Source organism: Aegilops tauschii, chromosome 2 (assembly GCF_002575655.3).
Source record: "Aegilops tauschii subsp. strangulata cultivar AL8/78 chromosome 2, Aet v6.0, whole genome shotgun sequence".
Taxonomy (NCBI): Eukaryota; Viridiplantae; Streptophyta; class Magnoliopsida; order Poales; family Poaceae; genus Aegilops; species Aegilops tauschii.
In genome coordinates this window covers 430,536,445-430,552,094 of record NC_053036.3, presented here as the reverse complement: position 1 = coordinate 430,552,094, position 15,650 = coordinate 430,536,445, and the positions used below count along the sequence as shown (strand labels likewise).

General features: G+C 51.9%; 1 protein-coding gene across 1 annotated transcript; it reads right to left on the bottom strand.

Moving 5' to 3' along the window:
• Window positions 1-1,933: 1,933 nt before the first annotated feature.
• On the bottom strand, window positions 1,934-4,376 carry LOC109771224 (probable glycerol-3-phosphate acyltransferase 2). Its single transcript, XM_020329919.2, has one exon. The coding sequence runs from the start codon at window positions 4,374-4,376 to the stop codon at window positions 2,868-2,870; it is 1,509 nt and encodes a 502-aa protein (XP_020185508.1). The 3' UTR covers window positions 1,934-2,867.
• Between the last annotated feature and the right edge of the window lie 11,274 nt (window positions 4,377-15,650).

The window sequence follows — 15,650 nt, the reverse complement described above, 5'->3', positions numbered from 1 at the left end:
CGCCACGGCCCCACATGTCGGTTGGCCAACCACTACCCGCGGTCATATTAATTGCGGCCACGTACCGCGGGCCCACGCAGTGGAACCTACAGGAGTTCGTCATTTTTTAATCCACGCGCGCGAGGGGGGGGCGGCCTCATCCACTTTCACTTGCTCTCCCTGTCCACATCCGCCGTCGCCTGCTCCCTCGCCGGTGACAGGCAAACCCTAGCGCCATGGGCTTCCTCGGCGGCAAGGGCAAGGGGGAGCACACACCCGGCGTCGGCTCATCTCGTGCGCCTCCTTTGCTGCCTGGACACGTTGTGAGGGAGTGGCTGAACATACCAGTGCACCAGGCACGGTGGCACTGGCGGTACCGGCAGCCACTGCCGTATCCAGATGTCAACCTACCCCACGGTTGACATCTGGGTCCGCAGCGCATCCCGGTGTCGCAGTCGCAGAGAGCTCACGTCAAGGAGGTACGCAGGCACCGGGAGCTCCTGACGTCGGCAGCACCGGCTTCCTGCCTCTGCACCAGACTCTCCCAATTGGGAGGTCTGGTTTGCCCTCGAGCACGAAGAGGAACGCCGCCGCGGCGCCCAGTACCACCATGCCAGCCCCCGGCCGCCCCCACAGGTCAAGCCGAAGGAGGAGGCCTATCAGGCCGCGTTGGCGGCGGCCATGCAGAGCTCCATCAAGGGACCCTGCGCAAGAAGGAGGAGGAGGAGGTTGCCTACCATGCGAGGCTGCGGAGGCTCTCGCCCTATCTGTGATTAGGGACTGCGTGATTCCGCCGTCGCCGTTGAGGCTCCCTGAGCCCAAGACCAAGCCGCCGTCGCCGGAGCCCGTGGCGGAGCGATACGTGTGGACTGGTGGGTTGCACGAGTAGGTCAGCGCGACGGCCGTGTGGCTCGGTGCGACGTCGGCGCGGGAGGCGGCGTACCTCGAGCATTGGAGGGGCCGCGCGCTGGCGGAGGAGCGGGTAGAGGGCGAGCCCCTGATGCAGGTCGAGCGCGGCGAGGAGGAGTGTCTTGCCCGCGGCGAAGCAGTCCAGCCGACGATGCAGCAGGTGCAGGACACAGCCCGTGCCTGGGAGGCGGCATTCCCCTGGGCTGGCCCGGCGCCGGAGTTTTTCGACCTCACCGACCCTGGGTCGGACAACGAGGATGCCTAGGGCACAGCGCGCGGAAGCGCAAACTTTATTTTTAATTATGTTTCATTAATGTTTATGTGAACTTTGGCCTGCGGTTGACCGGCTTTAATGTTTAATTATGTTAAATTTGAACGTATTTGTTGTGTTTTTAGTTCGTGTAAAAAAATTCGTCAGACCAGCGTTGGGTGTATGCGCCGACCTAATAAAAAAGGGATACTGATGTTCGCGCAGCCGACCCAAACGGATAAAAAATAAATAAAACATGCATCCATTTGGGTCGGAAGGTTGGAGTTGTTCTTAGGCCAATGTCCATAATTGTGTGGTACGCTCGGTCGTGTCTCCCATCATGCCTCCTTCGCAAGTGCATATGCCCCGACACGACACGGAAGGAACAAAATCTCATGCAGCCTCCCGCCATGTCTAGGGTGAGAGGGTCGTGGACGCCGATCCTTGTAGCTCTGTCCTCGTGACCTTGAAGCATCCCCGTGTCGCGGGCTCGTGGCCTCTAGCCACACCGTCGCGCACGTGGACGTCATCGTCGCTCCAATGGTAACGGTCGATGCAACGCATTCTATCCCTCGTAATTAGTGCGAGTAACCTCCATCATTGTTCGCAGCAACGCCATCATTGATTGCAAAAGTTTCTTGGTAGCTTGCTGTTAGGGCATATCTCTGTCTAATCGGTGTTGGTGTGCATGGCAATGTGTTTTGCGGATTAACCGTGTGCATTAAGCATTTTAGATTTATGGCATAAGACGGTTTTATTGCCCGAAGAAAGAAAGAGTAAAGAAGGTTTTTCGGCTTTTTTTTTTCAATTGATTTGAATAGGAAATCTGTTCTATTAAGAGGGGTTTCGCGTTGAAAGGTCTCTTTGAAATCAAAACGTACACAAACTATATGCACCGACATGTCCTTCCCCAACCTTGGAGCGATTCATCTGTTGTGCACTGGGCTTATTGGCAGAGGCTAAGCGGTAGTACCACTTAGGCGGTACTTCTGCTGGTTGTACCGCGACTACTACCGTTGAGTTCTCCGTTAGGCTTCAGGTAAATCACGGTAGTACCGCTTGCAACTGGTGATAGTACCGCTTAGGTGATACTTTCGTGAAGATGTCGCGGGCACTACCGTGGGTTTGTCTGGATGTCATCCAATAATTTGCGGTAGTGCCGCTAGCATTAACGATAGTATCGCTTTGTGCGGTACTTCCGCTCTGGTGTCGTGCAAAACTACCGCTGGTTTCTCTGTATGTCCCTTCGGCGAAACTAATATGCTAGTATCGGATCGGTGCTCGTTGGGTCGCTTTTACCGTGCTAAGCGGTAGTACCGCTTAAAGCACAACCAATGCATAACGGTTAGATTTTTGTCCTATATAAAGGGGGTCTTCTTTCGCGAGAAGACATACCTCTTTTTCCCCATTGCTTCATTGTTGACCAAAGTTAAACTCGGCCTTGATCGATGGTTTCTCTGTATGTTCGTTGTTTATCTAACGGCTCTACCGTGTCGAACTAATCGACTGATTCATTATTATTTTTCAAGACAACTTGGGTCGGACCTTTTTTTTCTCTCTTTTCCTGCCTTGCAGTAAATGGACTAAATTAATCTGACTTCTCTTACAAAAAATAATAAATTCTAGCATTCCAAACAAACTCAATTCACCGTTCTGACATGCAACTAACAAGAAAGAATTATGCAGTTAAACTAAATATACCCAAAACCAACACCTCACTTCACTCCTACTAATTGCTTTTCTTCGTCGCCACTGTCCCTTCGTTGCCGGCGAGCAGCATGTACTTGTCCTTCCTCGTCAGCGCCGTGGGCGTGAACCCCAGCGCGTCGGCGAGCACCCGCTGCACCTGGTTCGCCACCTCGATGCTGCTGTTCTGGCCGCCGGTGGGCACCGGCTTCAGGAAGTGGACGGAGTACTCCGGTCGAGGGTTCATCAAGAAGTACACCGAGTCGAAACACTTGTCGATTGGCGACGTCGACGTGCCGTAGAACATGGTCGAGCGCTCGTCCACCGCCACGGGACTCACCTCGTCGGCAAGCTCCGCGAACAGCGGGCTGAACCGGAGCAGGTACGGCTCGCGGCACGTGGTGCCCTCGGGGCTAACGACGACGTCACCCCGCGCCAGCAGCAACGCCATGCGGCGCCGGTCCTCCTCGCGGCCGCGGGTCAGCCGGAGCAGCGGGATGGGCGAGATGAGCTCGGACAGGCGGCCCAGGCTGTATGTCACGGCGAAGACGGACTTCCCGAGCGCACTGGAGATGGCGATCGCGTCGAGGAGCGTGCGGTGGTTGCACACGTAGAGCCGGCCGCCTGCCGTGGCTCCGTCGACCGCGGAAGTAGGGGCGCCGGTGACGCGCACCCGCACGCCGGCAAGTGCGGCGGCGACGCCCGTCATGCGCCGGGGGAGTATGGTGTAGATGGCGATGCGGACGACGGCGAGGACGATGGCGAAAGGGAAGTAGATGTACATGGCGAGCGCGGAAGCCGGTGTCGGCGTGAACGCCAGCCGACCGTCGTGGAAGATCATGGGCTTCGGGTAATGGCACGTATTTTTCATCTCGGTCTGCTTTAGCCCATCGATAAGCTTCTCCATCGTTGTGTCCGTCTTCTCGTCCTCCATCACGTCGGCGAAGTACCGGTAACCTGCCTTCACCTCCCTGCCGACCACCGCGTCGAACCCAACGTAATCTTTCAAGAACGCCTCCACCATCACCGTTGGAAAAGTCCTGCTGACCGCCGCCACCTTCACCTCTTCCGGCGACTCTCCGGCCACCTTCGCTAGCGCCTCCACGTGCGCCGCCTCCTTGAAGAAATACTTTGGCAGCACGGCCCTCCCGATCCTCGCCGCCTCGTTGCGCCGCAGCCCGCAGAAGGAGACCATGGCCATGGCTTTTAAACACGCCCCGTGCTTCAGGACGCGGAGGAGTGGGTAGAGCGCCAGCAGGAGGAAGCCTCGGACGAAGCTGCCAGCCTCGACCGCGACGAGGAAGAAAGGCGGGAACAAAGTCGCCGCAGACGGCATCGAAGAATTCAGGAGCAGCGCGTCGACGTCGACAACCGCGGCGGTCTTGCTGTTACCGAGCAGGCGTGTTGCTGGAAGCGGCACCGGTGTTCCCGTCGTCGGCCGCGTGGTCTGGCGGTGGCCCCCGAGGAGAGATGAGACGAGGTTGTTCTTGATGAGGCGGTGGAGGCTGAGCATGCGGTGCGCGAAGCGGTTGCTCGTCGTCGAAGTCGCCATGGACGTCTCCATCGATGTTGGTACGTTGTTGTTTGTTGTAGAGCCGAACCAACAAGCTTCTTGTTTTGATTTGGGAAAAAGCAGCTCCCCCTCTATTTATATCGAGAACCTTGATCCAAATCCGGTCGATGCCCGCAGGCTATTTTCCTTTACCAATTACAATTCCGATAGGATCTTCCTTCGGAGTTTGAGTCTGACATTGTGTTGTGTCCTTGTGACAGTACTGTACTTCCTATTGAGTTCGAAAACTATATTTAAATTTGTGCAGTTGTTATTCCTCACGGGATGGAAAAATCGTTTGGACCCGTTTACCTGGCGATCGATCGCCCAGGGCGCGCCTGCCTCCAGCGCGACCCTGTTGTTCGCCAGGGGACCTGCGGAGAACGTCTCGGAGTCTTTTTTTTTTTTTGATAGGAAACACAAATGTATTCCATTACCAAGGCAAGCTGGACCTGCGGAGTGTTCCGCAACTCCGCCGGCGAGTCCGGTCCGAGGTTGCGGAGCGAGAGCGAGCGTCGTAGACGAAGTAGATGAAGTAGTTGAAGTATGCGAAAGTAAAAGTGACACAGGGAGATAGAGGAGACCAGCTTTATTAATCAATGATCAGGGATTACAATGATGACTCCTCGTTGCTTTATATAGGGGGTAGGTGGTCAAGGGATAAGTACCCACTTAACAAAAGAGGGGAAACGGGAGGGGCCGGCCCGTGCGTTTTGCACGCGGCCGCCGCCACCCCTCCGAGTGACCCGGTTTCCCAACACTCCCCCTTGGGTAATTATCCGTATATCCATGCCTCAAAACTCCGAAAAACCCAGTGGGAAAAAAATGTGGAGAAAGAGCACACAGTATACGTTGTTGTATTGCACGAATTGCCTCGTCAAAAACCTCGTGTGAGAAACATCAGGAAAACTCACTCAAGGAAAAAAGAGTACGATCCACTCAACCATCAAGTTGAGTACTCGATCATCAGGATTGAGATTTTAGCGACGAGTTTGTGAAGTTTCTCCCCCTGAACCTTGCATCTCTCTAAGTCTCATCATACCGATTCCACGCACACACCTCTCTAAGGTTGATGCCGGTAATGATTTAGTGAACATATCAGCAAGATTTTCACAGGACTTAGTATGCAAAACTCTTACCTCGTTCAACTGTTGCAGCTCATGCGCATAGAAGAACTTGGGACTAATATGCTTTGTGAGGTTACTCTTCACATAACCCATCTGGACTTGTGCAACACAAGCAGCATTATCTTCATAGATAATGGTAGGGGTTTGTACGGTGTTCAGCCCACATGTCTGCTGAATGTGGCCGATCATCCGCCGAAGCGATACACACTCTTTTGACGCTTCAAATAGTGCCATGATTTCCGAGTGGTTCGTGGAAGTCGACACAAGTGTTTGCTTGGACGATTTCCAAGAAAACGCAGTTCCACCACAAAGGAAAACATAGCCAGTCTGTGATTTGCAATCATGCGGGTCCGACAGGTACCCAGCATCGGCATAGCTTATAATAGATAGGTCTTGATTCCTCTTATAAAATAGACCAAGATCTTTGGTCCCTTGCAGGTAACGGAAGACGTCCTTGACACCTTTCCAATGTCTTTTGGTAGGTTCAGAACTGTACCGAGCAAGCAAACTGACGGCGAACACAATGTCTGGCCGTGTATAATTTGCGAGGTACATGAGTGCTCCAAGTGCACTCAGGTAAGGAACCTCTGGTCCCAGAGTTTCCTCCCCCTCTTCCTTTGGCCTGAACGGGTCCTTGTCTGGCTGTAAAGATCTTCCGACCATCGGGGTCTTAGAAGGATATGCCTTATCAAATCCAAATCTCTCCAACACCTTCTGGGTGTAGGCCGACTGGTGCACTAGAATCCCATCAGGGGAATGTTCAAGTTGCAGACCTAGACAGAACTTGGTTTTACCCAAATCCTTCATCTCGAATTCCGACATCAGGTAGGAACTCGCTTCCTCAATATCCTCAGGTGTACCGATTATGTTTAAATCGTCCACGTACACCGAGATTATACAGAATCCATCTTGGGATCGCCGTATAAAAACACATGGGCAATCTTTATTGCTCGTGTAGCCCTTCTCATGAAGGAAATCACTTAAGCGATTGTACCACATTCTACCAGACTGTCTGAGTCCGTACAGTGCCTTTTGAAGTTGAACACTGTATAGACTCCTATTTGCTCTATCATGGTTAGGAACAGGGATACCTTCTGGAACCTTCATGTATATGTTCGAATCCAAGTTACCATATAGGTAAGCAGTGACAACATCCATTAGTTTCATTTTCAAGCCCATGTTTACTGCCATCGAGATCAAGTATCTAAAGGTAACTCCATCCATGACTGGGGAATAAGTCTCCTCAAAATCGACACCTAGTCGTTGAGTGAACCCTTGAGCAACGAGCCTTGCTTTGTACCATACTACCTTATTATTTTCATCTCTCTTTCGAACAAAAACCCACCTATGGCCAACAGGGCGAATGTGGGGAGGAGTTCGACAAACTGGTCCAAACACCTTCCTTTTGTTGAGAGATAATAATTCGGCAGTAATTGCCTGCTGCCAATCTTTCCAATCCGACCTTTTCTTGCAATCAGCGAGCGTGTTAGGCTCAGGGTCAAGATCTATGATTGAGGCAATTTTGGTAGCAAAGTTGATGTCGACAATCACCGTTGCTCGGTCCAGGGACTCCCCCGTATAAATATAATTTATGGCCATTTCGTCATGGAGCGCATCAGGCGCAAACACTTGCTCTACCAAATTTCCCATTATGGGAGCAAGGTCCTTTAGATTTCCCGCGCCGATGTGTGCGCTCACATCTCCGCTGGGTGTTTCCCCTATGGGAAAGTTTAAGTCCGGAATTTCGTGCACTGAATTTTCCGTACTTGTGCCAGGTCTCGACTGGCTCCCCGTTTCAATTTGGGGTACTTTGGTGACAGGCTGTGATAAATCTCTCCTATCCTTTTTCGTCGGGCGTCCCCGAGTACTTGGGATTTGAGAAGCCGGATTTCTCGTCCTTTTAGGCCTTTGGACGGGAGCGGGCATACCATCATTTTTCTTCGGTATTTCAACCCTTTCCGGTGCATTGCGCGCGTGCACATGCGATTTTGTCACAGTCTTTAAGTCACTAAAGTGGTCGGGCAGTTGATTTGCTAAAGACTGCAAATCTATTATCTTTTGGACTTCTCTCTCAGTCTCAGCAGTGCGCGGGTCATGAGCGTGGATCCCCGTGGCTTGCCACGTGATTTCTCGACTTTTAGCATCAAGGGGTTGATTCTCTCCCCCTAAAGTCGGGAAAAGATCCTCGTCAAAAATGCAATCAGCAAAACGAGCCGTGTGACAGTCTCCTGTCATGGGGTCCAGATACCTGAATATGGACACAGTCTCATAACCAACGTATATCCCCGACTTACGGAGCGGGCCCATCGCCGATCGCTGAGGGGGTGGTATTGGTACATATACCTGGCAACCGAACCTACGAAGGTGGGAAATTTTCGGTGCCGACCCTTGCGCAAGTTGAACAGGAGAGTGGATGTTGTAGGCCGACGGTCGAAAGTTGATGAGATTAGCCGCGTGTAACACCGCGTGGCCCCAACATGTAGTTGGTAAATTACAACCCTGAAGGAGCGGTCGGGCAATGAATTTAATTCTTTTAATCAATGCCTCGGCAAGTCCATTTTGTGTATGAACATGCGGTACCGAGTGCTCAACTTTGATTCCCATTGCCATGCAATAATCATCGAACGCCTTTGAAGTAAATTCTCCGGCGTTGTCCATTCGAATAGACTTTATACGATAATCCGGGAAATTATTCCGCATTTGGATGATCTGTGAGATCAATTTTGCAAAGGCATGGTTCCTTGTTGACAGCAGGCAAACATTGGACCATTTAGAGGAAGCATCAATGAGCACCATGAAGTACCGAAACGGCCCCGTGAGGGGCTGAATTGGACCGCATATGTCCCCTTGGATACGTTCCAAGAACGCGGGGATTTCATCCCTCACCTTGAGGGGCGATGGCCTAATGACTAACTTCCCCTTAGCGCATGCGGAGCACACGAAATCATCAGGATTCGGGAAGTTCTTCACGTTAACATTATGGCCATGCGAGTTGTTAATTATATTTCTCATCATCCTAAGTCCGGGGTGGCCTAACCTATCGTGCCAGAGGCAGAAGAGTTCAGAGCTTCTAAAGACGGTCTTGAGGGTAGTGTACACGGGCGGTGCTACTATCTTAGTGTAGTATAGCCCTGTGTCAAACGAAGGAAGCCTTTCGATAACATGTTTACCACCTGCATCCCGCTTTGTGATGAGGAGGCATTCCTTGCCGTTTTCATCATCGGTCTCAACATGGAAACCATTAGCGCGGATGTCTCTAAAGCTCAATAGAGTACGAGTCGACTCCGGGTACAACAACGCATCATTAATGAGCAAAGTTGTTCCCATGGGGAGTATAATAGTGGCTCGTCCGGAGCCAACTATGTGAGAACCGCAGCCGGCGATTGTCATAATACTTCCCGGAGATTTTTTAATGGACTCAAAATACTTAGTTTCTCGTAAAATGGTATGAGTGGTGGCGCTATCGGCAAGGCACGTTTCCTCCATTCGGGCGCCACACGCGTTCTAAAATATGACATCTAATTAATGTAATGAGGAAGAAAATACATTAAAAATAAATGCACACATCTCAGAACATAACATGCTATCATGTAAAAATAATGGAATAAATGAATAAATGTCATCCAATCGCCAAAGTAAAGAATAAGTTTATGCTCTCATAGAGCTTACAACCAAATCGAATTTATTCAATTTTATTGTATCAAAGCACGGAATCGTGATAACCAAAGAGGTATGCTAAGTGGGCTCGGTGAAGAAGCCATTCACTTCCGCCGCAATCTCCATACTAGTGAGCTGATCCTCCTCAGAAATTATCTTGGAGGCAGCATCAATGTCTAGTGGCGGCGCCGCCGAGGCGGCCATGTGGTCAACCTCCATGGCGACGTGGGCCTCGGTAGAGACCGCCAAAGCTGCCGCGATGGGCACCACGGGGGTCGCCTCTATAGGCGCAGCAGGGGGAGTAGCAATCATCACGGGTGCCGCCATGGGCGCCGGTGGAGCTCCCTCCTGAACCAAGGCGAGGTGCGTCTCACGCGCCTTCCGAGCCTTATATGCATCAACGACCTCCTGTGGTGCGCGGCACTGGCGGGAGAAATGCTCCACCGAGCCACAACGGAAGCAGTCCTGAGGCCTTTGCCCTCCCTTGCCCGGCTTGTTCTGCTTAGCCGGGACGGGGGGTGAGGGCCCTTCTTCTTGCCCTTCCGGCCCCTCTTCTTCTGTTGAGGCTTGCGGACTTTGAGAGCGTTCACCTCCTGGCGAGAACTCCCCCCAAGTGGTTGCGCGACAAAGTTCTTTTTGAGAACCTCGTCTTGCGCCTCCGCCACCTGGAGGACGTCAATCAACTCTGAATACCTCGTGTAGTTCCCCTGGCGGTAGTTCCGTGAGGACTGGACCGCGTCGGGGTGGAAAGTGGATAGGGTTTTCTCAATCTTCTGGGAGTCGGTAATCTCAGTACCACACAACCGAAGAGTCGTACAAATCCGGTGCAGAGCCGAATTGTACTCCCCAATCGTCTTGAAGTCTGCAAACCTCAGACGGATCCACTCTGCCTCCGCATGTGGCTTCACAGTGTACTTCAGCCGCTCAAACCGCTGCTTAAGAGCGGTCCAAAGGCCAGAAGCACTGCGCTCAGCCATATACTCATCTTTCAGAGTAGGTGACAGGTGATGACGGAGAAAGTGCAGAGCCTGCGCATTCTCAGTCTCGAACTTGGGATCAGTGACGGCCAGCTGGGCCCCCTGACCGATCGCCCTCAGGAGGGTTTTGCCCTGGAGAAAGATCTCGCAGTCCGAGGACCATGACAGGTAGTTCAGCCCTGTCTGGGCCAACTCAGGAAACTCCTTGTGGACAATTCCGGCCATTTGCGATTTATGCAAAAATCATGAGATTACAGCAGGTAATCTTTTGCACAAAGCAATGTTAATAAACTTATTCAATAAAATGACGTTCCAATATTTAAAACATGCTATTATATGACTTACTAAATGATTAAGAGTGCTAAACAATTAATCTACAGCAGTAAAATCATACAATAATATCATGTTACAAAAAATAGCATGTTAAGCGCATCTAGTATGTGAAAACTAGCCCAAAAATTGAATTCCCGAGGTATTTTTAAGCCCAAATACGCATTTTCAGCGAAAACAAACAGTTCCAGGGGGGTCTACGCGAAATATTGCTGCAGGAATAAAAAGATCGCGCGAAAACTGAAAAATACAGGGGCTAAACCGCAATTTTACGCGACAGCCGACGCCCCTCTTCATTTTTTTTTCATGGAGGGATCCCACGGCCGCGGCCCATCCGGCCCAACAGCCAGCGGGCCGGCCCAGGCACTGCGCTCAGCTCCTGCCCGCAGCGACGCTAGGGTTTCCCCTAGCGCCCAGGGTGCGGCGCCGGCCTGGGGCCGGCCAGTACGCGCGGCGGGGGCGGGCGCCACCCGACGGCGGCCAAGGCACGCGCCGGCGGCGGCCTGGGGCGGGTCAGCTCGCGCGGCGGGGCCTGGCGCTAGCCGACGGCGGCCAAGGCACACGCCGGCGGCGGCCTAGGGCCGGCCAGCTCGCGCGGCGGGGCCTGGACGCGGGGACGGCTGGGGCTGGCCATGGCCAGTGGCGCGGCGCGCGGCACAGCCACCGGACGGCGCGGCCACGGCGCGCGGCGCGCGGCTACGACGACGACGGCCGGCACGGCACGCGGCTGCGGCGACGACGGCCGGCACGGCACGCGGCGGCCATCGGGGCGCGCGGCCTCGGCGGGGCGGCGCGTGCAGCGGGCACGCGAGCGTGGCGACGGCAGTCGAGCGCTTGGCGACAGGGACGTCGTCATCTGCCTCGGGATGGCAAGATCGTGCGTCTTCGGGATGTCACGACGCGTGTACGTCGGGTACAACGCGGCGGTATCGTGATCATCTGGATCACGATCTGTACCACTCCCGTATAGTGTAGTCAACAAGTCTCTCGTGATCCAAAAACATCGACATTGGTCGGCGACGTGTTCGTCCGCTCGGTTTTTGGGAGAGAAATCCACACCATAGGTAGATGTATCCGAAAAAATAATCTAATCGCAAAAACGGAATCGTAGTAACGAGAGGAATCCATTTTTGCAAAGAGTGGGGATCGGATCTTATACCTCCGCGGGATCAACGAAAGCCTGCGTGATGCAGGCTTGACGCAGGCTTGACGGAGAGTTGATGGAGCGAAGTGTGCTGATAACGTGTTCCGCAACTCCGCCGGCGAGTCCGGTCCGAGGTTGCGGAGCGAGAGCGAGCGTCGTAGACGAAGTATGCGAAAGTAAAAGTGACACAGGGAGATAGAGGAGACCAGCTTTATTAATCAATGATCAGGGATTACAATAATGGCTCCTCGTTGCTTTATATAGGGGGTAGGTGGTCAAGGGATAAGTACCCACTTAACAAAAGAGGGGAAACGGGAGGGGCCGGCCCGTGCGTTTTGCACGCGGCCGCCGCCACCCCTCCGGGCGACCCGGTTTCCCAACACGGAGAACGTCTCGGAGTCTTCTTTTTTAGACGAACGTTTCAGTCTTTTTTCCGGGCAGACCCTATTTGAGCGCCACTTATAGGGCAATTTGCTAACGGGCGCCTGCAGCGCCCCACGTTGGGCCGGCCCATCTAGAGGTGAACCCGCGATCAGTTCTGTCAAAAGGCAAAAAGGATGCACGCATCTAGAGTCGAACTCGCGATCATTCTTTCTTCTACGATGACAGTAAGCACTACGCCATCGAATTACTAGCAACATAACTATTGTTTTATTTTCTTTGTTCTCTACAGCCACGGGAGTCCCCTGTTTTGGGAAGCTTCCAGAAGCATCCCAAACCGGGTTTTTTTCCTGGTCCGTGGTCACATCCTGGGAGGTTTTTATTTGGGTTTTCTTTTTTCTTGTCCTTTTTAAATGCGTATTTTTAAAATTCGTTTTTTTCTAAATTGATGGTTTTCTATTTTTGCGTTTTTATATGAAAATCGATGAACATTTTTCAAAATTTGAAATTATTTCAAAATCAATGAACTTATTTTCTAATTTGATGAGGCTTTTTCAAATTCGATGAACTTTTTTCGAATTTGATGAACTTTTTCCAATTTTGATGAATTTTTTTATCAAATTCGATGAAGTTTTTTTTCAAAATAGACGAACCTTTTTCAAATTCAATGAACATTTTTCAAATTTGATGAACTTTTTTTTTCAAATTTGATGAAAATTTTCCAGTTTTGATGATTTTTTTAACAAATTCGATGAACTTTTTCCAAATCCGATCAACTTTTTTAAAATCTAATGAACTTTTTTAGAAATTTATGAACTTTTTCTAAATCTGATGTACTTCTTTTCAAATTTTATCGAATTTGAAAATAGTTCATCGGAAAATGAATAAAGTTCATCGACTTGAGAAGAGTTCACGAATTTGAAAAAAAAATCATATAAGGAAGAATAAAAGAGAAATAGAAAACAAAAAATGAAAAAAGAGAAAGAAAAGTAATAAGAAGAACAAAAGAGGGAAAAGGATGTTAAGTATTAGGTCTCGCTAACTTGCCGAGTGGTTAGCGCGTTGTACTGTGGAACAGGACGTCGCTGGTTCGAATCCTCTCGCGCGCGCCATTTTTTCCGGTTTATTCCTTTTGGTCAAGCCCCCGTTTTGGGCCGGCCCAACAGCACGGTAGCGTGGGCGCCAGAACCCCTAGTTGGCGCCGAAGGCGCTGACTAGGAGCTCCCTTTTTTCCGCGCTGAAACGGCGAAATCACTAATTAAGAAGTACTCGTTGCAAAGAACACACCACTTTCTCAGGTCACGACAAGTGGCGCACATGCAGCATGCCACTTGTCGCAACCTGAGAGTTTTCCTTTTTTTCGTAGATCCGTTTATTCAATACGTTTTATCTCTTAAATCGTGCGTCCAAATCTCGAACTGTTTTCAGTATTGGATTCCTCGCGTCGAGATCTTTAAAACTAGATCCCATGTTGATAGGTTTTGACAAACTTTTTTTTCATGAAAAAAACCGGGCGAAAAAATCGAACCGGGAGCACGGTTTTTTCCCTTTCCGAAAGAGGCACGGGCGTGCCTCTCACGAAATCACAACCGTGCCTCTCGTGGAAGCAAAACCGTGACTCTCGTGGAAGAAAAAAATAGAAAATATGTTTTTTTTTCGTTTCCGAGAGGTACGGCCGTGACTCTTGCGAAAGCACAACCGTGCCTCTCGCGAAAGCAAAACTATGACTCTCGCGAAAGAAAAAAAACAAAAAACGCGTATTTTTTTCCCTTTCCGAGAGGCACGGCCGTGACTCTCGCGAAAGCACAACCGTGCCTCTTGCGGAAGCAAAACCGTGACTCTTGCGAAAGAAAAAAAAAGAAAACGCGTTTTGTTTTCCCTTTCCGAGTGGCAATGCCGCGACTCTCGCGAAAGCAAAATCGTGACTCTCGCGAAAGAAAAAAACAGAAAACGCGTTTGTTTTCCGTTTTCAAAAGGCACGGCCGTGACTCTCGCTAAAGCACAACCGTGCCTCTCGCAGAAGAAAAACCGTGACTTTCGCGAAAAAAAACGCGTTTTTTTCTTGCAAAATTTTTTTTTCCAAAATTTTTTTTGATCGAAAAGCTAAGAAAGACCGGGGGAAAACCAAAACGTCAAAAAAAACCCCGAAAAAACCGTTTAAAAGGCTGAAAACATGTGCGGAAAAAAAATTTGGAGGGAGCGTCCAGAGCACGACACGTGGCGAATGGCTGAGAGCGCGCCAAGTGGCGTTGATCGTTGCGAGGCTCCCGAAGGAGCGCTCATTAACTAGTTGCTCCCCCGAAACGGTTCAGCGCCCGATTCCAAAATCGGCGCTCAAGCGGACGCCAGTGGGCCGCAGCCCAACAACGCGATACTCCTCACTCGGTAGCCACCGGTGATGAAGCCATGTACCTAGGGTTGGGTCATAGGCCTGACCTAGACACCCTCCCCTAGGACATTACCCTAAAACTAGAAGCGTTCGAAGAGGAGTCATCATCCACTCGACCATGGAGACTGTCACTCGACCGCCAGAAGATCTAAAGCCACTCCGCACTGCAACGGTCGGACATTTACATCATAACCTTAATGGTCATTATGTCTCTTTATTATTAGCGTTACCGGTAACGCCCCCCTCTTGATGACCTTAAATCCCTTGTAACGTGGGCTGGCTGGGGTCCTGGCGCACTCTATATAAGCCACCCCCCTCCACATGCACAAGGGTTCGCACCCCTGCAAACACACGCATACATAATCCAGTCGACCGCCTCTGGGCTCCGAGACGTAGGGCTGTCACTTCTTCCGAGAAGGGCCTGAACTCGTAAAACTCGTGCGTACAACTTCGCCATAGTTAGGATCTTGCCTCTCCATACTTACCCCCCTATTCTACTGTTAGTCTTAGTACCACGACAGTTGGCGCCCACCGTGGGGCAGGTGTCTTAGCGACTTGTTGGAGAAGTTGCAATTTTTCCGATCCCCATCATCATGGTTTCTGGTGGAGGCTTGGCCGAGGGCTGCGAGATCCGTCTCGGCGCGCTCGTGTTCGTCGCCGACGACTCCGCTTGGCTCCAAGAGGCTCCACTCGACGTCGAGGCGCTCCCCGTCCGCGGGGCAACGTACTTTCACGCATGCGTCCGCGGCGTCCTTCTGCGGTAGCCGTCGACTCAGTATCGGTCGACTCCTATGGCGTCCTCGCTCCCTGCTGTTCGCCGGCGCAAGCATTCCGGTCGGTCGCGGCTCCAGTGGTGGGTGAGGCACGCGGTGGCTCGCCAGTCGGCCACCCCACAAGTCGCGGCAATCAAGCCCGACGAAACTCTCTACGACCTGTTCGACTGGCTCCGCCGAGACTGCATCCAAGTGCGACAGCAGTGATCCCGCGGCGGAAGTCTTGATGGTCAATGGACCGCACAGTCCTCCCGGCTTCCCCCGCGACGACGGTGGCGATGGCGGTGGCGATCCGTCGCGCGTCCACGAGGAGTACTGCCCCGAGCCCCTCTCTTCGCGGCAGAGGGAAGAGCTTCGCCGCCGTAATATGGATGCACTTCACACTCCTATCGTTGGAGAAACCCCCGAGGCCCGGGCCTTGGAGGAGGCGTGCCTGGCCAACTTGGCTGAGCGCACTCGACTGGAGAATCTCCAGCACGCACTCGACGAGCGTGCT

What these genes read in the sequence shown, in the direction of transcription:
- LOC109771224 (XM_020329919.2), bottom strand. Translation starts at nt 4,376, where the DNA reads ATGGCGACTTCGACGACGAGCAACCGCTTCGCGCACCGCATGCTCAGC.